The sequence below is a fragment of the Xenopus tropicalis genome, chromosome 8 (assembly GCF_000004195.4).
Source record: "Xenopus tropicalis strain Nigerian chromosome 8, UCB_Xtro_10.0, whole genome shotgun sequence".
NCBI lineage: Eukaryota > Metazoa > Chordata > Amphibia > Anura > Pipidae > Xenopus > Xenopus tropicalis.
Genome location: NC_030684.2, coordinates 47,089,452 through 47,115,191, shown reverse-complemented (window position 1 = coordinate 47,115,191; position 25,740 = coordinate 47,089,452). Strand labels below are relative to the sequence as shown.

Below are 25,740 nucleotides of genomic sequence, written 5' to 3'. Positions count from 1 at the left end.
GACTGAATATCAGGAGGGGGGAAATAGATAAGAAACTCCTGGAGAGAGAGGCCTATTGGATGTTCCACCTGAAAACTATTGAAATTTATGGGGGCCTTAATAGGGAGTGGGAACTTTCCTGCTATTGCTAATATAGTTTTCCCCCGATTGTGGTTTCCTGCCCGAATCTGTTTTACTTTGGGATTTGGAGGCTCCAGAGGAACATGAAGTACATATGCTCAATATGGAGGTGGGTTTAGCTTTTTTATAACTACACATGTCTCTATGTTTTCTATAATACTGACTTTTTATATGTCGGAGAAAACATATATATATATATACATATTGTATGATCACCACACCTAGTACACAATGGGACTTACCCCAGGAATACAGTATGGATTATCCTTTCCTTAGGCATTGTTTAAATATTATAAAACTATTCCTGGGTTTATAGATTCCTTAATGATTTTATCATTAATAATATTATTATTATATAATTTTTTGTTTGTATTTGGGTTGATTGTATTTTTATTATACAGTTGGTACCTTGGGGGTTAATGCACCCTGTGGGGGTGGGTCTTATTGGTATATTTAAGGCACTTATGGGTGCAGCACGATTGTTACAGCTTCTGATGAAGTGGCAGTAGGCCACGAAACGCGTCAAGCTGATGGTGTGGTGTTTGGCAACATGTTTTTAATAGAGGTATGAAATAAAGTATTTACTATTTTTATGAAGAAGTAGTCTTGGCGTGCTCCATCCACCAATACCAATTTCTTTTGCTTGTGTAAGGAATTGGCTATCCCCCTCCTGCTATGGACTGTTAGGACACGCCCACCCTTCATTTGAAACAGGGACAGAGATCTGATAGGATCTATAGGGAGCTCCAATAAAGGGGCCATTTTTACAGACTGTATTAAATTTTAGACCAAAGTGAAACCAGCATCAAATATTATTCGTAATTGCCTACAAAATTAGGGTTTCTCAGTTATAACACCTCTGTGATAAGGGTTTATCGTCATAAGTCTACAATAGATTCTCCAGGGATAAAATCAGAAAGACACAACTTATATCTCACTGATGACATGTTTTGGTTATCTATGTTATTATCCCTTATATAGTATTATCCCTATCATAACATACAGGAAGACAGAATTACATATCTTAGGTGAGACTAGATAGGAGTGTGCTTGTCTTGGAAACCACTGAAAAGATGTAACTTAGCTTTTATCAAATTAATGTGTATATATATATATATATATATATATATATATATATAAATACATTTAGATCACTGTGTAAAAGACACACATGTACTATACAGATACTTCTAACCTCCTTCCCTGTGGGTTTGCAAACCTGTAAGGGCAATAGCACACAGCATGGTTCAAAGGCAATCGCACCAACGATTAACATTCTTCTGAATCATGCCATGTACCTTTGCCCTTAGAACCTCCTGGGCCTTTGGCACGGAATTGTCACACATCGAGAAGAGTTCTCTGAACCTTATAGGGCAACTAAACACAGAATTTTCGGTTCTGTTTTTTTTTATAATTTCTCTTATCTAGAAAGACAATTCCACCTGCAATAAACAGGTTAAAGGGAAACATGGTTGCATAACAGGACATCACACATTATCCATATTTGAAGAGAATCATCTTATACTTGGCTGAAATAAACTTTTTAACCCATAATAAGTTATGGTTACTTTTACTCAAAATATAATGCTTAAACTGGAAGTACTGCTTAGGATGTTTTAATAAATCTGTTTAACAATTTTTAATTTTTTTTTTAACTTGTTGTCATTGATGCGTTTGTCCACTTATTTGAAAGTTGCACAATGTAACATTTTGTTTTTGCAACTGTAACCAACCCACTTATGCTGTGAACTACTGACAGGTGTCACCTGGTTTGACGGTCTGATTCCAGCAAGAGTCAGCAATTTGCAGTGCGCTACAAAACAGCATGGCTGACTCGGTTTGCCATAGGAAAAACAATGAGCTTAAAGGAACAGTAACACCAAAAAATGTATATATTTCGAAGAAATTAAGCTATAATGTACTGCTACCCTGCACTGGTAAAAGTTGTGTGTTTGCTTCAGAAACATTACTAAAGTTTATATAAACCCTGGTGTGTAGCCATGGGGGAAGCCATTCAAAAGAAGAAAAGGCACAGGTTATACAGCAGCTAACAGATAAACCCTGTAGAATACAATAGTGTCTTATCTGTTATCTGCTATGTAACCTGTGCCTTTTCTCCTTTTTTTCCAGCTTGAATGGCTGCCCCCATGGCTACACAGCAGCCTATTTATATAAACTATAGTATCACCCCAGTTTTACCAGTGCAGGGCCACAGTACATTATATTTCAATTACTTTAAAACACTTTCATATTTTGGTGTTACTGTTCCTTTAAGGCAGCACACTTATCAACCATTTATATCTCAGAACCAAGAATAGAATAATAAAAACCATGTTCAAAATTATTGCTTAGTACAATCCTGGGCTGGAATTCAAAATAGGCCCTGTCATTTCAAGTACATGGAGGCCCAATAAATAAATAGTACCCGTCTATGGCATCTTCCAGCAGCCCTTACAGTGAGGATGAGGTTCAAGTGTCAGAAAAGGTACCAGGGGTTGTATTTAAATCTTTGCTGCTCTACAAAAATGTTATGTCTATCCAGTTTTAAGGGGTGGTGTGGATTGTTTTGACCTGCGTGGCATATCGGTACTCTGCTTAGCTGCACCATATACAGGTCCTTTTCAAAGAATTAGCATATTGTGATAAAGTTCATTATTTTCTGTAATGTACTGATAAACATTAGACTTTCATATATTTTAGATTCATTACACACAACTGAAGTAGTTCAAGCCTTTTCTTGTTTTAATATTGATGATTGTGGCATACAGCTCATGAAAACCCAAAATTCCTATCTCAAAAAATTAGCATATCATGAAAAGGTTCTCTAAACGAGCTATTAACCTAATCATCTGAATCAACTAATTAACTCTAAAAACCTGCAAAAGATTCCTGAGGCTTTTAAAAACTCCCAGCCTGGTTCATTACTCAAAACCGCAATCATGGGTAAGACTGCCGACCTGACTGCTGTCCAGAAGGCCATCGTTGACACCCTCAAGCAAGAGGGTAAGACACAGAAAGAAATTTCTGAACGAATAGGCTGTTCCCAGAGTGCTGTATCAAGGCACCTCAGTGGGAAGTCTGTGGGAAGGAAAAAGTGTGGCAGAAAATGCTGCACAACGAGAAGAGGTGACCGGGCCCTGAGGAAGATTGTGGAGAAGGACCGATTCCAGACCTTGGGGGACCTGCGGAAGCAGTGGACTGAGTCTGGAGTAGAAACATCCAGAGCCACCGTGTACAGGCGTGTGCAGGAAATGGGCTACAGGTGCCGCATTCCCCAGGTCAAGCCACTTTTGAACCAGAAACAGCGGCAGAAGCGCCTGACCTGGGCTACAGAGAAGCAGCACTGGACAGTGGTCCAAAGTATGTCATTCGGAAATCAAGGTGCCAGAGTCTGGAGGAAGACTGGGGAGAGGGAAATGCCAAAATGCCTGAAGTCCAGTGTCAAGTACCCACAGTCAGTGATGGTCTGGGGTGCCATGTCAGCTGCTGGTGTTGGTCCACTGTGTTTTATCAAGGGCAGGGTCAATGCAGCTAGCTATCAAGAGATTTTGGAGCACTTCATGCTTCCATCTGCTGAAAAGCTTTATGGAGATGAAGATTTCATTTTTCAGCACGACCTGGCACCTGCTCACAGTGCCAAAACCACTGGTAAATGGTTTACTGCCCATGGTATTACTGTGCTCAATTGGCCTGCCAACTCTCCTGACCTGAACCCCATAGAGAATCTGTGGGATATTGTGAAGAGAAAGTAGAGAGACACAAGACCCAACACTCTGGATGAGCTTAAGGCCGCTATTGAAGCATCCTGGGCCTCCATAACACCTCAGCAGTGCCACAGGCTGATTGCCTCCATGCCACGCCGCATTGAAGCAGTCATTTCTGCAAAAGGATTCCCGACCAAGTATTGAGTGCATAACTGAACATAATTATTTGAAGGTTGACTTTTTTTGTATTAAAAACACTTTTCTTTTATTGGTCGGATGAAATATGCTAATTTTTTGAGATAGGAATTTGGGGTTTTCATGAGCTGTATGCCACAATCAATATTAAAACAAGAAAAGGCTTGAACTACTTCAGTTGTGTGTAATGAATCTAAAATATATGAAAGTCTAATGTTTATCAGTACATTACAGAAAATAATGAACTTTAACAAAATATGCTAATTTTTTGAAAAGGACCTGTAGACTGCACGAACTCAAATAGTGGAATACAGTTGCATTAATAAGCAAGTCAGATGAGCTGACTTGTATTTGCGTTCATGCTCTAAAGAAATAAGAATAATAAGCATATCATTTAAAAACGCTTACAAAATCTGGATATTGCAGGGCTGATTAATCAACCTCGATGGGGGAACCTGATGGGGGTGGGACCCTGGTGCAGTTGCACCGCTCTGTTGCACCACTGATTCATTTTTGTATGGCCCATGCATCACTGCTGAATAAGAAACAGCTTTGAAGCATAGAGATTTTATAGGTGATTGCTCCTGTTGAGTTGAAAATAAATGTTTTACCAATTTGCTCAAGCTAACAGGCCAGATAAGGTGAAAATATAACTTGCAATCTTACTTGTCTTCCAAGTCTGGTACTGTGTAACACTCCTTGAGCTTAGAGGCAACTGACTAGAATGAACTATAAGCTTGTTCTGTTCTAGTGGCGTAGACTAAATAGTTTCCATATTGCTGCTATGCTGTTTGATCAATTATTTTCTTTTGTTAAGCCTTTTTTTCCATGCATAAGGTATAACACTATCAAATTGGATTTTTATTTTCCCTTTAAAAATTAGTTGTGTGTGTAATGTTATTGTTGGCTCATAATTATTTTTCTCCTGTAATTAATGATTTACCTGTCAGCCTATTTCACATTTTGGCCTCTAAAAGATTTAGATGACAGCCTGGGTGCCGCTGACTTCATGTATGATGACAGCATTTAATTATATTCCCGTTTAAGGTTAGGTTTACAGTTATAAGCTAGTTTTATATACACTATATTAATTCCTTGTGAATTTTGTTCTGGGTGGAAATGCTGGCCATTTGAAGAATGCTGTACAGCAGTGGCTCACAAGCAACATGTTATATTTGATTTTTTGGCTTGTTGGCAAGTTTTGGTTGAACAAAAACCGGTGTACTGCCAAACAGAGTTTCCTGTAGGCTGTCAGTCCATATAGGGGCTACCAGATAGACAATAACAGCCCTTATTTGGCACCCCATGGATTTTTTATGCTTGTGTTGCTCCCCAACACTTTTTACATTTGAATGTGGCTCACGGGTAAAAATGTTTGGGGATCCCTGCTTTAGACAATGGGGTTCCTTTATGTTTTTGTATCTAGGTGTGTGTGCGAATGTTTATCTCAACAGTTGTTACAGTGAAGCATAGATTGTAAAGCTATAAACATGAATATACATAATCCAGCGTGGAAAAAAGTTAAATCATTTACAGATAAAGGTGCATGACAAATGCTCCTTTGACCAATAAACACTCCTATGTTATTTGCCTGCCCTGTTACACAGCATATGGGGTGTTTTGCTGGAGGCACTGGAGTCATCATGAAAAAATGCTTTTTGACCTCATTAATCACCCTGTGGTCATTGCATGTTGTTAACATCTGTTTCTAAAGCAGGATTATGTCATAACATATCCTACCCAGACAGGTAGAGCCCTCTGAAGACAGGCGTGGTCAGCGATTACCTGAAAGTAGCAAACTTTATGTTGTGAGGCACATTTTATTTAGAAAAAAAGAAGGTGTCTGGATAGTATGGACCCACTAATCTACTATAAAAGGTCTTTCAAGACAGGTTATACAAATGCTAGACAGGCTACAGTTCTTTCTTGCTTTTCTACAGTTTTACTTCATCATAAAATTATATTTGTAATATGTTTCAGTGAATCTCAACTGAGTTCTAATGGATTTCTAATTATATATGCATAACATTAAAGGCCTAGACCTTCTACGGTAATGTGCCACTATACGCTGGCTGGAAACAGAATAGAGTTCACTTTTTATGCAACGGTCTCTAATCATGTTGTTCTGTTCATCTACATAATAATGTAGATTGCCACTGCAGACATAGAAGGCAAGAACAACATTTGGTTAAACACAATGCCTGGTTTCAGGGAGTTAATACATTTATGATACCTATGCTAATGTTTGACTTTCTGCTGAAGGGAATGAGTCACTGAGGCATAATTAGGAACCTAGACAAGTTATGGGCAAAGAATATCTGGTTATCAAATGAGACTTGATATATTTATTGCAACTGAAGAGCATCTAAGTAGCATTGGGAGCCATAAAGGTGCATGTTAAAAACATAGCTCGAACCTATGTTTGCCCAATTTAATTGGCAGTTTAGTATCTGCCTTTTAGTATATATTTGTTTAGTATTTGTTATAAAACATGATGCCGTGCATAAAGTGGCAGTTACATAAAAATGATTTTAAAGACCTAAAGCCTTATATTTTTTAGGTTTCGGCACAATGCAAGTACTGTGCTCCATTGTGCTTTCAGATCACCGATGATCACCTACAATGAGCCAAACACATTATGTAAATTGCTATTTTACCAGTGAATACCACTGATTTGTGTTTAGGGGCCCTTATAAAAGTGTGAATTTACCTTGCTGTTATGCAACTGCATCAATCAGTTGATCTAGCTCAAATTGCTGATTGGTTGATTACCACCTATGAGCTTTTATGTGGTGCAGTTCAAGCATACTACTATTATTATTGTTATGTATCTATAATTCACAAAGGTTATTTCAGACCCTTCCTTTTCTCTGGTCGAGCCTGCAACTAACCTTGTCTGCAACAAGAATAGAAATACTAGGGTAGAATTCATCTAAAGGCAGTTAAACTAGATGATGCAATGAAGTTTAGTGGGGCCAATCTTTTCTGTGTGTATAGAAGTTTGATGCCTTTTCTTATTTCAATTTACATTTAAAAAAAAAAAAAAGTATAATTATATGCTTTGCTTTGTTTCCCTCTAGATAGATATGCTGTGGATACATACTTCCTAATCACCTTGGATCAATATCTGCTGGTAAACTAACAAGACTATGGCAGACCCAACGCCTGCAGACCCTTGCTGTAAACCCCTTGACCTATGCCAGGAATGTGGTCAGACTCATCCAAGTACAGAAAATCATGTATACAACTTCCAGCACGAGGTGGATGATGAACTTGTCTGTCACATCTGTCTTCAGCCCCTGCTGCAACCCATGGACACTCCTTGTGGACACACTTACTGCTACAGATGCCTTAAGAATTTCCTACAAGAAAAGGACTTCTGCCCTATGGACCGCAAGAAGCTTTGCTTTCAGGACTGCCACAGGTCTAGCTTGTTGGTAAGGAATTTGTTGGATAAACTAAGTGTGAGTTGTCCCTTTCTCACTGACTGCAAGCAAGTCATGCAGCGTTGTGAGCTGGATGCCCATCTAAAGAACAGGTATGCCTACTTAAATTCTTTGCAAGAAAGAGATTAGTTATGAATAGTTTAATTGTAAGTTAATAGCTTTGTGAAAATCCAGGTTAAATGCCAAGTTAAACACACTGCAAACTAGGCTATCTTTTACACAGCAGTAATTAAGCAATTGTCATAAGCATTAGCATTAGCAGCAGCTACTTGTCGTGGCTACTAAAGTAGACAATGCTGATCAGTTACAGATAATTGTCTGTAAGTGTGTTTTAGCAGATGCAATTCTCAGTATTGTCTATGGCAGGGTATTTTCTGGAGTTTAGTAGCCATGAAAAAGTAGCTGCTACTAGTAGCTCCGTGTGTCTTCACCCATAGGTGTTACATAGTGGCTGTAAAAATGCCTGGTGTTGTATAGCTACTAGGGTCTGATATACAGTCCTGTTAACTGAAAATCCATATTGGTTCTTTGCAGATCAATTGAATGAACAGTTGTCTGAGATAAACAGAAGTTAGCTATGAAATGTATACAGGCTGTGGTCCCATATTATGTAACTATACTGGATTGCAAGTACTAAAGAAAGATATGAGGTTGGCTTTAAGCTTGTGTAACCATAGAGAATCTTTTGTGCATTCTTGTAGCAATGAGGCTGCATCAGTCTGACACTAATTGTTTATCACACTCATAATTACAGAGGTGCTCCTATTATTTAATTGTTGGCGTTCTTATATTTTAAAGTCAGCTCTATTTTTAAAGATGTGTATATTGTAGAAAACATTGTTGTATTTTAGAATTCTCAATTTATGATCTGATAATAATGTGATGTAATAGTGATGGATTTACCTTAAAGCTTACATCCTGGTTTGTTCTTGGTATAGAGAGAGAATGGGAAAATGCCTATTTGCTCATCTAGAAACCCATCTTGAAATGTAATAAGGGTCAAAATTTGGGTGCATGCAGCAGACCGGTCTGTTGTCTGTTTGTGGGTTCTAAGCTAAAGCACTGCTGAAATAGTCTTTTTGCATATTTTTAACCTTGTTATAAACTAAGGAGGGCCGGAACAAATAATGGACCTCAAGTAGGGGCTGTCTGGAACCAAAAAAATAGCAAGAACTTTTAATGCACAGTAAGGGGCATATTTATTATGCTGTGTAAAAAACGGTGAGAAAACTCGCCATACATCGCCAGGCTTCGCTGTGTAAAAATGGCGTAAAATGGGCGTCATTTTTTACGCGTTTTTTCTTCCACTGGAACTTATTAATTGCATTAACTTACTGTACAGGTAAGTGAGCTATACTATACTGGGACACAACAGAAAGATGCAACTACAACACAAAATAGTTTTCCTTGCCAAACAAATATTGTTCTACAGTTCAACCAAGTGGTAAAGCCACCTTTACTCAGTTACGTAAGTTAAAAAATGACAAAGGTCGATCAAGTTTAGTCCATCCCAATAGTGTTTACACGTTGTTTTAGAGCAGTGATCCCCAACCAGTGGCTCAGGAGCAACATGTTGCGCACCAACCCCTTGGATGTTGCTCTCAGTGCCCTCAAAGTAAGTGCTTATTTTTGAATTCCTGGCTTGGAGGCAAGTTTTGGTTGCATAAAAACCTGGTGTACTTTCAAAAAGAACCTCCTATAAGCTGACAGTCCAAATGGGGTGTACCAAATATCCAGTAAAAGCCCATATTTTGCACCCCAGGAACATTTTGATGCTTTTGTTTCTCCCCAACTTTTTTACATTTCAATGTGGATCACGGGTAAAAAGATCCCTGTCTTAGAGGATGGACAACTAAAATCCCCGGCAGACCATAACCAGTTTAACCCCTTTTCTTTCTGTTCTTAAAAAATATTAATAAACTTATAATGCAGTCTTTCATGCCTGATCTGTTGTCATATTGCATAGTATTGTATATGAAAAACAAAATAGCCTGTCCTTCTATTTTGTCTGTCTGTATTCCTAGAGTATTTATAGTACTAAAGCTTAAGACAGCGCATTTAGATGTTCATTGTGCTTTTTTTGATTAGTCTGATTTAGGCAATTATGGGAGTTGGTGTGAAGTAATTGCAGTGATTTTCATTGATTACACTCCATAAAGTTCCATAGACGACTTTGAATGGCCTCATCAGTTAAATATATCTCTGGCCCTTGAAAATGTCATGTGACAAATGCTCAAGCATAAAGGTTTGACAGCAATGATATAGAATAACCCTGCAGTTTTTAAATGGTGTGTTTGCTTCAGATCTAATCTAGTTACAGGTATGGGATCTGTTATCTGGAAACCTGTTTTCCAGAAAACTCCAACTTAAGGGAAGGCCATCTCCCATAGACTCCATTTTAAGCAAATAATTCACATTTTAAAAAATGATTTCCTTTTCCTCTGTTATAATAAAACAGTACCCTGTACTTGGTTCCAACTAAGATATAATTCATCCTTATTAATTATAATCCTATTGGGGTTAAATAAATTTTAACTGATTTTTATTACACTTAAGGTATGGTGATCCAAATTATGGAAAGACCCCTTATCCAGAAAACAACAGGTCCTAAACATTCTGGATAACAGGTCTCATACCGGCACTGTCAATAATCACCTCTGTCATACCTTTCAGTGTTTCAACTTGTAAATGAGGGACAAATTAGACCACAGCCTGTCCCACTCTGACCATGCCCAGTTACACTCTGACTACCCCTGAGCCACTCAACCCCACTAGGAGGTTTTGATATATCTAGCAGTAGAGGCCACCATCTAGACTTTGTACATTACTGGGTGTTTTAAAAGACACTGGTAATAAAACATCCAACTTTAGGATAAAAATGAAATTTATAAAAATAGAAAAAAGATTTTATTTGCATATTTGGAATAGATATAGACTAGATAGATTGACTTTTAGTATTCTCTGTCTTTCAACCCCTTATTAAGTTTGGGCTGTTGGTAATTAACATTGATGGTTTAATTTTAGTATTTAGAGCAATGATCCTCAACCAGTGGCACGGGGGCAACATGTTGCTCACCAACCCCTTGGATGTTGCTCTCAGTGCCCCCAAACCAGGTAGTTATTTTTAAATTCCTGACTTGGTGGCAAGTTTTGGTTGAATAAAAACAAGATTTACTACCAAATAAAGCCCCCAAATAAGCTGATAGTGTACATAGAGGCTGCCTAATAGCCAATCTTAGCCCTTATTTGGCACCTCCATGAGCTTTTATGATGCCCGTGTTGCTCTCCAAGTCTTTTTTTACATTCGACTGTGACTCACGAATAAGAAAGGTTGGGGGCCCCTGATTTAGAGGAAAAGCCATGTAATTCATTTATTGACTATTGTAAAAAAAAAAAAAAATCCTCCTTCCCTACCCTACCCTATAAATGTAAGTAAACACCAGTGAATTTATGGAGAGCCAGAAGGTGTCTTCCAGAAAGAGAAAATCAGACCATGACAGTTGTAACAAACATCATCAATGGACAGATGTTTTTGGTGTTCTTTACCTGTTCCAGTGAAGGCAGTAAGGCACTGAATGAAAGTCACAGTAGAGCTGTCAGTGGTTAATGTATACACAAGCCTTGGGACAGTTCTGTAAACATCACATTCATAGCAAGCTTCTGAACTCCTCACATGACTTGGGTGAACTCCAAGCTATTAGCCTGGAAACATCTGAGTACACAAACAGTGGAATGTGCAACTTGCAGTCTCAGAACTGTGTGCATGGTGTACCCACTTTATATTATTAACAAATTTATACTTGGAAGGGTATAAACATCAAACATACAAATGCAGACCATTACAGGAGGTAAAAATGGTCATAAGAAGCCACATGAAAACCAATTTTTAGGACTGCTTTTTTAATCAGAAATGAGTGGCTTTAATTTCTAATAAAATTATGAATAAAGACATGCAAATTACTCCTGAAGATACATGTGGTCAGTTTAATAGCATAGGCACAGCCATATATCTAAACTTGCAGACAGCCTGTTTTGATATGTTTAGATCTCATCAGTGTAAGATATTGGAACATGGCTTGTGAGGGGGAATTGGAGAGCAGCCAAATGAAAAAACCGTTAAGGTAGAACAGTAGTTCCTTGAACGCATACGTGTAATGTATTTAAAAGATTCAGTCTGATACTCTCTTTCCTTGTCTACTCAAGTCTGTCTAAGTATAAATCACAAGCTCGTCAAGATATTCCACAACACTGTACAATGATCGGGTGTATACATTAAACATAAAAGTAAACATGCACAGACAAGTAATAAAAAATACAAAAGGATAAAGAGGGCCCTAACTAAAAGAACTTACAATCGAGTCATTTTTCAGTATAGCTGACCAATTAGAAAGACGGGATCTTTTTCTTTTTCTTTGTGTCACTTACTTTTTTTGTTCAACATTATATCCCATCTCCTCATTTTAAATAGGGTAAGATCAGATTTGATGGTGGGTTTTCTGAATTCTAGCCCGGCCATCCTTCTCACACAAACTGAAGACATCCACACAGGCAATGTGACTGCTGATGTTATGTTTTCTGCTGTATCCTTTAATGACCTCCATTCTGAAAATAAACAGGCTGGTTAATAATGTTACAGACAAACTGCCATTTACCATGTGCTTTAATTATTTTGTTTTCTTAGAAAATTGACATACCACATTGACACTGTGCCTGATGGTGAATAACGCATCACTTTTTTGGCTTGGTGTTGTTTGGAAGATGTTTGTGCAATGAAAAAATAAATACCGTATTACTTTCTTTTTTTTATATATTCTTTATTTTTGCATTTCAATATAGGGAAGGGATACAGAAAGAAAGAGGGTGGGGTGGGGGGGGGGGAATTGCATTATACATTTACAATCGTAGTCTTTGTTCCTAGTCTAACAGCACCGTATTACTTTCTTTACTTCAATAGATGCCAAGGCTTTAGGAAATGCAGACCAGTGAAAGAGAAGACTAATGCCACAATTTGCTTGAGGAAGAATGCCCAGGATGGACAAAGGGACTTGCCCCAGACATCAGGGATCTCCTCTGTTATAGCAGAATCTTCTCTAGCTGCTGTGGTCTCTCTTGGCACATCTGAGCCTGGCCTGGTGAATCCAGCATTTGATGAACATGATGATGATGATGATGGTGAGAGCAATATGTTTTTGTCGGAAAGTTGGAACTTCCTAAAATAACACTCTGAATGTCCAATATGTAAACGGCTTTACTGTGTTTGATTGAAAACATTTCTTTTAAATCCGCTTTTTTCTATCATGCCCCTCAGATCTCCCTCAGAGGACAAGCCTGCTTGCAGAGACAAGCACCGTGGAGATCCATCGTGTTGATCCTGAGAATCCCCTTGGAATGAGGATTGTAGGGGGTAAGGATACCCCTCTTGGGAACATTGTGGTTCAGGAAATTCTGACAGATTCCTTGGTGGCTACAGATGGAAAAGTGACACCTGGAGACCATATCCTGGAGGTGGGTCTAACATTTTCCTATTTTGTAATCTGTGTTATAAAGCAAAAAAGTTACTTGCAACTTAAATCAGTACAGGGAAGTACATCTGTTTTGTTTTCAGGCTGCCACTGGTAACATTCAGTTTTCTCTAGGCCTCTGCCATTTATTCGTATTGCAACTGCTTTTGACTGCAAATACTGGCATGAAAACTGCATGTGTGCATCTTCAGTTTGGTGGATTTTGACTAAACTACTTGACAGTCTGTGCATGCACAGCCAGGCCAGTTGGGGGTCCCTTCAGACTGATAACCCTTTGATCCTGGTGGATTGAGAATTATACTTCCTGTTGGGTTATTTTTACATGAAGTGAATCAAGACTGATTCTAATTTATTTCTCTTTCTACCTCAGTATTTGTGGCCTCCACAACAAAGAACTTGTTATGTGGGAGTTTTTTTTTAACCATTAATGTGAGAGACTTTTCAGGTATTTTCAGTGCAAAGTCTCAGTTGCACACATGTCAAACTTGAACTACAATTCCTTATTCTGTTCCTGGGCAAACCGGGAGCATAAACAACAGCTGGAGGGCAAGGAGTTTGACCTCTCTGATCTACAATAAATAAATCACTGGTTTAGGGAAAACTATAGGGTACATTTGTGTATTCTTTAAATGGAAGAACCAGAATGGATAGGGTGAGACTGGCTAAAAGGAGCTGAAATTGTACACTAAATACATTCATAGTCTCCTTAAAACAGAAGCTATTTACTTGCTTCATGCTTTACCCGTAGCATTACTTAAAATGAAACATTTTTATCCTCAAGTCAGGAATTATTGGTGAAACAGAACAAATTACTATTTGTACATATTACTGTGTTCTTGTGGCCAGCTATGCATCCAGAACTGCCGTTTTAATACAAGTAGCAATTTGCATGGCTCTGGGTATTTAAGTAAGGGTTAAAAATGTATATTTTTGGTACTAAGTTGATACTGTGTGTTGCTTCTTTCATCCGTGCCACATGTTGCCATGTAAACAAATGTGCAGCACAGATCAGAGAAATGAACCGAAATGGCACAGGCAGAATGTTGTTTTTATATGGGCACATGGATCCTATATGGATTGACACTACAAAAAAAATAGAGGAAAAAAATGTGTAATAAAAGAATATCTCATTTAAATTCTAATGCAGGTATGGGATCCCCTATCAGAAACCCATTATCCAGAAGCTCTAAATTACCTTCCATAGAGCCAATTTTAAGCATATATTTCTAATTGTTTCCTTTTCTCTGTAATAATAAAACTCTATCTTGTGCTTGATAATAACTAAGCTGTATAAATTCATACTGGGGCAAAAACCAATGCTATTCGGTTTATTTTTATGTTTAATGTCGTTGCAGACTTAAGGTATGCTGATCCAAATTCCATTATCTAGATAAGGTCCCAAGCATTCCAGATAATTGATTCTATATATAAAATAAAAATGTTCTCAATGTTTTAGTTGTAGTTACAAGTACAAATAAGCCTAAAATTATTAGAAATTTGTAATGAATGTATATTGTTGAAAGTATATTGAAAGTTGCTTAAAACAAGCTGGCCATTTTTAAATGATATTGATGATGCTATAGTGCTCTTGGAGTCATCGTGGAGGATTCTAGCTCTTTTGTTTGTTTTGTTTTTTATTTTCATGCATGGGAGTCATTCAATAGATGTAAGTTATATATCTTGGCTGTATGTACAGTTATATGATTTATTATCCAGAAACTTGTTATCCAGAAAGATAGTTTACCTTCACTGAAAGTGTGGTGCTTCACATGAACATAAGTCCCCAGTTCCAAAGGATTACATATATATATTTATTAGGAGTACATCCCATACCTGTATCTGTTGGTTGTTTTCACAGGTGGAAATCAGTATGCTAAGATAATAGTGTAATAAATTGATGTGTTATTTTGCTTAAAGTGTTAAAAAGCTGGTGCAGGGGTATTTGGCCCACTACATTTTTTGGCACAGCTCCCACAATAGACCCATGCAGCCTCATGGAAAGTAAAATCTAAAACACTTGTAAGGTGCTTTTAGTTTGAAAACGTTTCCAGTCGAAAAAAGTGACTAGTGCACTTTGGCACATTGGGTCAAATGCCAGAAATCCACCCTGTCTAAAACTGTTTCTTCATAATAATGTGATTAAACTAGTTAACATTATATGCTTTCTATGCATGTATATAATGTTTAATTTCTTGTGATTTGCTATCTACAGGTCAATGGCACAAACATAAGCAATGTGACCCACAGCCAAGCTATAGCCTTGCTTCGACAACCCTGCTCTGTCCTACAGCTCACTTTGGTTCAGGAGAAAGGCTTTTCACCGCAGTCTTCACGGACAGAGAACAGCACTGGGGGCAGCCCCCATTCCACTAAAGTGATCCAGGTCACACTAACAAAAAGGGATCGCTCAGAGCCACTGGGTATAAAGCTTGTTAGAAAGACAGAGGAGCCCGGGATCTTTGTTCTCGATTTATTAGATGGCGGTTTGGCTTACAAAGATGGGAGGCTAAAGTGTAACGATAAAGTTCTCTCCATCAATGGTCATAATCTGAAACATGGAACTCCTGAAACAGCAGCACAGATCATCCAGGTATTTGTCTTTCTGCACATACCAGCTTTATAGGCAATGGGCTTATAAGTGCAGACACTCTGTGTTCTCTTGCAAGGAAAAGTATATATTTTTATTGCTTAAGCAAAGTTTTGTCTCTCTCCCTCGTAAATGCAGAAAAACAATGCAAACTTAAAGGACATTGGAAAGGCAAAGGCACTTGGGGGGTGCCAAAATGTTAGGCACCCCCAAGTGACTTAAATCGCCTACCTTTTACCACGGGCTGGTGCCCCTGTTGGAAGAGAACAGCACCAGCCCGGGGTACCTGCAGCGCTTCCTCCTTCCTGTATCGCCGCGCGCATGCGCAGTAGAGTGAATAGTGGAACTTCAACAGAGAAGTCGGCTTTTCACTCTATTGCGCATGCGTCTAACTCATAGTCACAGCTTAATGAAGCAGGAAGGAGGAAGCTCATCGCCCCAGGTGCCCCGGGCTGGTGCTGTTTTCTCCTAACAGGGGCACCAGCCCGGGGTACAAGGTAAGCGATTAAAGTCACTTGGGGGTGCCTAACATTTTGGCACCCCCAAGTGACTTTGCCTTTCCTTGTCCTTTAACATTACATTAAAAACAGGAAGTTGTTTGTTTCTCTGTATAACAAATAAACCACATGTTCAAGGCACATTTAACAACCTTTAAAATGTTACAGCAGCCTAGAAGATTCCCAACATATTTCACCATAATATTGTGAGCGCATTGCTATTTATTGCAATATTGTGGGATAGTATTATTTCATTCTATATAATCGTTATTGTATGGAATATTACTGTAGTTGCTTCAACTAATTCATTAAGGGTTCTTTGTTATTTTAGTCAAGTGAGGCACGAGTGAATTTTGTGGTGCTGCGACACATGATAGATCAGCCAGTGGATATTAATGAAGAGAGTTCCTCATCTGGCAGCAGTAATGGTGGTAGTCCAGTTCACCCCCGAAAGCGGCCAAGTTTACGCCCAAACAGAAGAAAATCCACACACCACAAGGTAAAGCAAGGCTTGGGTTATTAGATAATGTAACTCAGTGTCTGAACAAGAATAGTAAAAATTTGTCCAGGCTTAAAGGAATACTGTCATGATTTTTATGGTGTACTTTTTATTTCTAAATAACACTGTGTACATAGCAAATAATTCACTCTACCATTTAAAATTTTATTCTTGAACCAACAAGTTTTTCAGTTGTAATATTGGTGTGTAGGCTCCATCTCAGTGCATTGTGCCTGAGTCTCAGCTTTCCGAAGGAGCCAGCGCTACACATTAGAACTGCTTTCAGGTAACCTATTGTTCCCCTACTCCCATGTAACTGTAGGAGTCCCAAGCCGGACTTGCATTTCTTATTATTGAGTGCTATTCTAATATCTACTGGGAGCTGCTATCTTGCTCCCTTCCCATTGTTCTGCTGCTGGGAGGGGGGGTGATATCACTCCAACTTGCAGTTCAGCAGTAAAGTGTGACTGAACTATATCGGAGCACAGGTCACATGGCTGTGGCACCCTGGGAAATAAAAAATATGGCTAAGCCCATGTGAAATTTCAAAATTAAATATAAAAGAATCTTTCTGTTTTTAAAAAAACTGATTTCAATGCAGGATTCTGCTGGAGAAGCTCTATTAACTGAAGTATATTTTTCCATGACAGTATTTCTTTGAAGTGCCACGATACCCACTTATCACCATGAGTCACTGATTATATAAGGCACTATTTATTTAATTTTTTATCTCACGAGGACCGAACATGGAGTAGCTTCAGTTTCCCTATTTGCTTTGCTCAAGAAATAACCCATAGATCTTTGGTGATTAAATGATAGGCATAAAAGATATGTTCAGCACAAGCCCTATTCATGGCTAGCATGTATAAAAGGGCATATACTGTCCCTTTAAAACAAAGAGACTGCTTAAAAACACAATACATCGTTTTCAGTATTACAGCACAGCGCTAAGAAATGTCATTTTTGGGCAGTTGTGCCATTTGAAGCATTTAAACTCCCATACGGAGCAGTGGAGAGAGGTCCCCAAAGATATTTTGCAGTGATTGCTCCTGCAAGCTAAAAATCTTGGGCTTTTTAAAACATAGGGGGGTCGTTTATCAAAGCCAGGCAAACTTACACCTGGACAATAACCCATGGCAACCTATCAAATTTTTGCTTTCTGTGTTTTAAAGTGTGACGTGGGAAGCAGTCACATCTGCTTTGAGCTGGGTGGGATAAGCCATCTGATAGGCATTGTATGTGCCATGTACAGAAACAGAAATACCTGGCATTGGCATTGTTACATAGCAACCGATTATACCTTTGTGTATATCTCTCATGTGCCATCAGTGGTTTGCTATAAATAGGCCAGAACATGTGCTTCTATAATGTGCTGCTTGATTAAGATAGAGAGGATACACCTTGTATTCTGTAACCTCATGAATAAAAGAGTTTGCATGCTAAAAATAAATATGAGTCAACGATCCGTGTAATTATATGGCAGATAATAAAGAAATGCAACCTAAAACCATCCACAGCCGTACAAGAAATCTGAATGACGGGTGGGGCTGGTCCTGTCCTTGACGGATGGGTGGAAAGATATTATTTTACATGTTGTTGCTGCTGTGCTGTGTTTTGTGATAGTCAGCATATATAATCTGACAATTATAAATGGTTCATTTCAAATGGCATTGGGCATATTCATATTTCTTATATTTTCTCAGTATTTGAGATGTTATATAATAAAAAGCACTATCTTTGGCCAGGAGCAGTAAACCCATAGCAACCAATTAGCAGGTTGATGTTACTAGTCACCTGTTAAAATGAAAACCTCTTATTGGTTGTTATGGGTTAATGCTCCTAGGCAAACTTAGTGCATTTTATTGCTTATTGGGGCTAAACTGTCTTGAAACCAATCTCTGAAAACTATTAAGCATTCGAGCAATTTCCAAAAGTGACCTCTGGTGTGTTGTTGCACACTGCAATACCTAAACACTATAATGGGAAGCAATCCATGGATCTTCTCTGCATTTTATTTATTACTCATGGAGGTTGATAGTGGTGCTATATTAAAGATATTTGGTTGGCATAGGGCATAGTTTATAAGCAGTTAAAAGAGTAGTTTACATTTTTTGAACTTTAAGCACCAGAAAAATTACCATTTCTACCCTCTGCAGGATGTAAATCCAGGTCCCCCCGACCATGAAAAAAGTGTTAATGTGAAGAAAGAACAATATGAATCTCTGGGAATAACCATTGGAGGAGGCCGGGATCTTAAAAACAAGCTGCCGATATATGTGTCCAGCATTCAGCCTGTTGGGTGTCTCTTCAGGGATGGGAGAATCAGAAAAGGTAACAGACTGCAGTAATTCATTTTGTATCTGTATAGTGAGCACTGTAGTCTTATCTGTTGTGATGTTGTGATTGGTGCAGATCTGGCAGGGACAATATAGAATAACGGTGACCATACAAATGCTGCCAACTCCAGAACAATTTGCCAGATTATTTGACTTGAATGGGAACTTCTAATGGCATGCCCAGTCAATATTTGCCAGAAAAAACTGGGCTAATTTTTTCTTGATTTGTCGCACACTGGGCAAACCAGAGTTCAAGAACGATGTGTCTTTCCCACCACAGCCAAAAGCTTCACCATATGCTTGAAAATAGTATCTCATGGTCATTACAGTACTTTGTGCTCTTGAAAGTGCACCAAAATATAATTTTTCCCTCTTCTTAGGGGATGTGCTCCTGAGCATTAATGGCACTGACCTGACCTCTCTGAGTTACTCGGATGCCATATCTGCACTCAAGACAAATGCAGCTTCCCACACAGTTGTACTGAAAGCTCTGGAGGTTACAGTAGGAGAGCGGCTGGATGAGCCTGTTGAGCATGCTGCTGGAGTGACAAGAGAGCCTGGTGGGATCTGGTCACCTCTCTGGGTATATTGGCTTGCTCTTCCAAGGTTTGTAACATGGTCAATGATTGATTTATCAGAGTATATTGCAAAGCACATCAGACCTGTGTAGCCCTACAGACTACTGATGAGGATAAGTCTAAAAGGCATGCAGTTATTTCTGCCTTGTCAGTGAAATTATGTACATAGAAGGGCAGATTGAAATGAAGAGCCTCAATGAAAGTAATAGAAGTGAAACTGAATAAACAAGGATTCATGGTTTTTACTTTTAACCTTATTTGTAAAGCAGTAATTCATCCTTAAAGACATGTATTTGCATTGACTACACCTTATTGTAGCTGCAGACATGTGTCTAGCAGTTTGACCACAGTTTTCAGTGTTAAAGTTCTTTACATTGCCCTATAGACTTTCTTTGCAACAGCCTGACAAGCACATAGACCAGCACTTGTCAGGAGATTGCCGTGTAAGTCTATGGGAGGGGCTGTTTTCGTTGCTATTTTTGAGAGTAGTGCTTAAAGTGCTCAGAAGAGCCCCGTTGCCATTACCTTTAATTACCTTGAATTAATACCTGTTGAGGAAATTGCAGGATATTGATATTGTTACTTTCTGCCGAGACAGCTCACTGCATTGGTGCCGACATATAACATTACGGAAAACTTCCTCGGAAAGCTGGGGCTTCAGCATCGTTGGAGGATTTGAGGAGGGCAAGGGGGACCAGCCATTCTTCATTAAGACTATTGTCCCTGGCACCCCGGCTTTCTATGATAAACGGTTAAAGTAAGTTGGTGTTCCTTGGATCTCACAAGATACCTGTTCATTGCCAACAGCTCTTCAGGGCGGACAGAGTGTTTTATTGTAGTGTATTTTCTTGCAGTAAAAGCAAATGCGCCATTGCCCTTATTGTTAAACAGGACAGCAAGTAACAATATAATTTGCTTTTATGTTCCTGGAATAGACATTGGCATACTTTGTCAGTATTAATTATGTGCAGAGATGACTATATGTAAAAAAGCAACATACTGCTTGCCAAGCTAAGGCAGTTCTGTATAGTGCCAATACTCAATCTGTTTTTACTAGAGGTATATTAGAGGTGCTGCTGCTGCAGTCTATACAGAGAGCTTATCTTTTATCTGCTATGAAAGTGGGCCCTACATGGATTCTTCCATTGATAAAAAGGGGCTTATTTATTATAAATTTGTTTAGGTATATGGCACACATAGGGTTTCATTTTTCCTGAGCAATCCCGAATTGCACAAGAAATAACGACCGTGGGCAAAACACTAAATTGCTGTAGGCTTTAGAGCTTATAAAACAAAAACGTCATATTTACAAAAGCAGGGTCATCCTATATAAATGAACATGAAGCACATATTCTTTTTGGAGAGGGGGTGCTTGCTTGTCTGTAATGTCTTTTTATTTCCTTCTTTCTACTTAGATGTGGAGATGAGATCGTTGAGGTGAACGGCGTGTCTGCAGTGGGAATGAGTAATGCACAGCTCATCCCTATGCTGAAAGAACAGAAAAACAGGGTCACCCTGACAGTTGTGTCTTGGCCCGGGAGCTTAGTGTAATATTTGCAAGCCAAAGCCAATAGCATGAACTCTGAGCCATTCCTGATAGATGCTCCAAATCACCACAATATCTTCTCTTCAGTTTTCTTGTGCCGTGCCTTGGTTACTTGTACAACTTTTCCCTTTTGGAGCCAATCCAAGACGATCCAAATCAGGAAATTTAAAAAAAAAAAACTGCAGCTTGCAGCAATCTTAAAGCCAACATGTGAATAAGGTAAAGCCAATGTTGCCTTAGCTGCCTTGCACTAAAGGTACAGTAATGCTGGGGAAAATTCTTTGTGCAAGGGCATGATAAATACATACTTATATTGCAGTCTCCACTTGCCATTAATCTAGGTGGGACTGAATGAGTTGGTTTTGTCCTATTAGCCAAGTACTGTCAGAAAATTGCCCTATATATATGTCTGTAAAAGCCCATCTGAAACATTGGGATGTAGCCTTTTATACACAAAGGATTACAGTATAAAATCATGCTGCAGTCATACATCATAAAGATCTTATGTGGCAGGTAGTGAAGGGGTGCAAAGAGAAATTGTGCTGTTTAGTTGGGAGGGGACCTGATTAAGTACAATTGGAAAGGGGGTTATTGTCACGTGGTGACAACAGTTTCTGTGGCTCTGCTCTTGTGTAACTGCTATGCCTGTCTGTATGGAATGCACAGGGCACACTGCTCATTAAGAGGCAGCGATTTCTTTACAGATACTCTGTACATGGCCCATTGCCTGGCACTGATCAATGTATGGCACTGCTAAAGCTGTATATTGTCCAGTATATAGCAGAAACATCAGATACCACTAGCAAGTGGGAACATATGTGCAAACTCTTATTATAGAGTTTGCAGGGCACTAAAAAGTTGCTGAGTACTGAAGACTCAAAGCTGCAATTTTAGTGCCCTTCACTCAGCTGGAATAGGACTTCTATAGGGTTAATTTCTCATAATAAATACTTTGTGGTAGATTTACCATTTTCAGAAATCTTTTAGGCATTTGAGATTTAAAAATGTATTTTCATGCTGAACTCTTCCTCCCCCACCCCTCCTTACAGTTATGGAGAAGAGATTTGGATAGGTGAAAGTGCTCAGTGCTATACTTCAGCGGTTTGGTCTCTTAAGGGCAGTGCTGTCCAACTTATTGCACAGTGGGTCATGTATCCAACAAATCATAAATACCTGTGGCAAATTATTCAAAATGATAGTCTTAGCCCCAGGGACCATGACAATCCTTTAGGGGGGCTGCTTCTCAATGAAAAGCACTTTTTTAGGGCCAGGGAATTCAGGCCACAGTTATCTCAGGGGAAATCGCAACAAAAGAATTTGATATGAATGGCAAGTGTCATGGCCTATGGCCACCTTTGTGCCATAAAATGTCCAGTCTGCAATTTCAGGCTATAATTGGTCCTACTGGCTGCAGCCATATCATACTATTTGTCTATTATGGCAAGCAATTGTAGGATTTTCCCTGTGCCAATGAAAAAGTCTCTGTGCTATTGCACTTACACCGGCAGCATATTAAACCAATGTTAAACTCCTTTTGTGCAGTGTACTATGGTCTAACTAGCATCATGGGTTAAATGAAGTTAGCTGTCCGACAGCATTTTATCATTTATTAATAAATGCTAATCATCTTTACTGGTTTAACTGTAATTCCTTTTGCACAGTTCGCCTTTTTTTGTTGTTCCACACACAAACGATTTCAATTTATTTTACACATTAATTCAGGCTGTATTAAATGTAGATATTTGTGTTTGATCTTTTGTCTTATATGTCCGGTCAGATTCAGCATGTTTGCAATAAACCGTCTCTATTTTCTTGTACAGCTCTAAGCTCAGTGTCGGAGATTCTTTAGCGGTCCTTAAGCTGGCCATACGTGTACCGTTAAAATTTCAGACCATGTGTGGGCTCTGAATTATGGTTCCGATAATTTTCGTACCATGGCAATTGGTCGATTGGCCAGGTTAGAAAATTATGGCTAACTAAAAAATATGTGAATGTATTCTTTATCTATTCTCTTTGGGGGACCTAAAATGGAAGTCACTTTCGTATGATTGGGTCAACTATTTCATGTTCAGAACATTCTCCAATTTGTTAGTTTAGAGCTTTATCCTACAATTTCAGTCTGAATGTTAGTTTCAGATCGTTACATTTAAATGTACAACCAATATCCGAACGTTCATCAGAAGACTAAAATCTGAACGTGTATGGCCAGCTTAAGTTATTACACTCTTAGGGTTGCCACCATTTCTGGAAAATATATACTGGCCTTCCTATATTTTTATCTTTCTTACCTATTGATAACTTTGGCATCAAGTATCATTGGTACCAGCTATGTGGCAACCCTGTTCAAACTGGTATGTTTTCTTGCAGTCTCAGTACTGTTTGGTCTCTAAGGCTAGTGGCACACAGTGCAATCATTTTGTCAAATAGCATCTCTTGTGGATGCACATTGTGTGGCCAAACTTTGCCCTATATGCAGAGACAGGCAGATGCCATTCTGTGTTAGGGCACACATAGGGGGCAGCAAGAAGCCATATTGGCATCTTCTCAATGGGTGAGAAAAGGCACCAGGGCTTATTTATAAACACTGGGTAATTTGACATGCATAGCATGAGCTTTATTAGAATATGGGGGACACCTTGACACTGTAGAACTTTGATGCAATTAGTATTTATTGGTGCGTTACCAATAATTAACCAATAAATAGGGCTTTGCCCAAAACAAGTAACACACCAGTAAATACTACTTGCATCAAATTTCTGCATCTTCCTGGGTGTCCTCCATCTTCCAATATAATGCTTTATGCTATGTAGTGCTACAACAGGAGGGACAGCCTAGTTAATAAAGGATTCAACAGTACTGGAATACTGGAGTTTTGAAGAATTTAAAGACATTTGTTCATGGACAGTAACCCATAACAACCAATCAGTATTTGATTTTTTCCAAGCTGCAGGTTGAGCAATGATCACAAACATTAGTTTGGCCACCCATTGTTTATAAATGAGCCCCACTGAACCCCATTAGCCTAATATAACATATTTATTTTTTTCTACTAAAATGGTCCCCATTCACAACTGCTCGTCTCAGGAAAACCTGGTGCCCAAGCAAAATATTGATTTTCTTTTTGTTTGTTGCAGAAAATAAAATTGGAATACAAAAATAATGTGTATTTTTTATTTTCTCTTGTCCTCAAATGTGTGAATAAGGGATTTCTGCTCGCAGCAAATAGAGAACGATACAAGTCATTATTTATAAGCCCGGGCCCAGAAATGTCTGTATTTCTTACCTTAGCAGACAGACATTCATAGACCCGGTACATTGATCTGCAGATGTCAACTGAGCATTTTAGAGCTGCTTTTTTATTAACAGTATGCAAATAATTTCATTTCTAGTATAAGATGTAGTAAAAGAGTGGAAGAAATACAAACAATAGCAAGTAAATCTTATGGTACCAATGAGATTACGTATGGGTATGTGTTAAAAAACACAAAGACACCAAGATTACCACTACATAATATTCAGTGTTTTCATTTCTTAATAAAATGGCAGTTTAAGAATAAAGAAAATGTATAAATATAATAAAAGCAAGATGTACTATGCATAACAGTGCTCATGAGCTTTATGTGGTATTAACGCTGTTTTGTCACAGCCCTATTTAGGCAAGTGGTTTTTCTTTCCCATTTTCTGATCGAAATCCGCTGCTGATACAGTGGGTGGAACTGCCATTTTTTTTGCTGGTTGAGCAGCTGCCTACTGCAAAATTAGCCTAAAGGTTTACGTTAGTGTTGATTTACCGATTCCCTATTGCATAAAACACAATACAGGCATGGAACCTGTTATTTGAAATGCTCTGGACCTGGGTTTTTTCTGTAATTTAACCAATTAAAGGGGTGGTTTACCCTTAGGTTAACTTTTAGTATTTAATGGAATGGCCTATTCTTAGTAGGTTTTTTCAATTGATCTTAATTTTTTATATAGTTTGGGAATTATTTGCTTCCCTTTTATCTATCCAGCTTTCAGTTGGGAGTCACTAACCCTTGTAACCAAAAAAAACTATTGTTCTGTGAGTCCATTTTATTCTTATTGTATTACTAATCTTTCTATGTAGGCCCCCCTATATTCGTATTTTAGTCTGTCTTTTCAAACCACTATCTATGCTAGGTTATATTGGACCCTAACAGGATAGCTTCTGAAATACCAAACTGGATATCTGAACAAAAAGCTAAATACCACAAAAAATGAAGACCAGTTGCAGTTTGTCTCAGAATAGCACTGTAATATATACTAAAAGTTTAATTAAAAGTAAGCAACCTCTTTAAATAAACCCAATAAGACTGTTTGGCACCAATGTGGATGCATGCAGCTTACTTGCCATCAAGTACAAGCTACTGTTTTATTATTTTACAGAACAAGGAAATCATTTTTTCAGTTTTGAATTATTTGATTAAAATGGACTCTATGGGAGATGGCCTTCCTGTAATTTCTGGAGAATAGACCTTCTGTCTTTACATTTTATAGCTGTGAGCGCAGAATAAAATGACCCTTTTCAATAAAATAATGCAAAGCAGGTTTGCAGAGCTTTATACTGTAAATGAAAAAAGGCTATAACTTCAATAAGTTGTCTGGATACACAGTTAAAATGAATATTTCCTTAGCAAATTTGCCACAAAGACATTTTAGTGAATTATACCTAAATATTCAGCAAACTTAGTT

General features: G+C 38.4%; 1 protein-coding gene across 5 annotated transcripts in view; it reads left to right on the top strand.

The window, feature by feature from the left end:
* Positions 1 to 22,856, top strand: part of LOC100494793 (ligand of Numb protein X 2-like) — a 43,946-nt gene extending 21,090 nt beyond the window's left edge. For 2 of the 5 annotated variants that reach the window (XM_004916837.4, XM_004916836.4), the window contains exons 2-10: positions 7,104 to 7,557; positions 12,420 to 12,639; positions 12,773 to 12,970; positions 15,200 to 15,577; positions 16,403 to 16,570; positions 18,727 to 18,901; positions 19,287 to 19,512; positions 20,083 to 20,241; positions 20,900 to 22,856. In XM_004916837.4, coding sequence (XP_004916894.1) covers positions 7,169 to 7,557; positions 12,420 to 12,639; positions 12,773 to 12,970; positions 15,200 to 15,577; positions 16,403 to 16,570; positions 18,727 to 18,901; positions 19,287 to 19,512; positions 20,083 to 20,241; positions 20,900 to 21,035 — 2,049 coding nt within the window. In that variant the 5' untranslated portion in view covers positions 7,104 to 7,168 and the 3' untranslated portion in view covers positions 21,036 to 22,856. Of the gene's footprint in view, positions 1 to 7,099; positions 7,558 to 12,419; positions 12,640 to 12,772; positions 12,971 to 15,199; positions 15,578 to 16,402; positions 16,571 to 18,726; positions 18,902 to 19,286; positions 19,513 to 20,082; positions 20,242 to 20,899 lie in introns of all 5 variants that reach the window. The other 3 variants (XM_031890695.1, XM_031890697.1, XM_031890696.1) reach the window with 3 other exon arrangements.
* Positions 22,857 to 25,740: the final 2,884 nt, after the last annotated feature.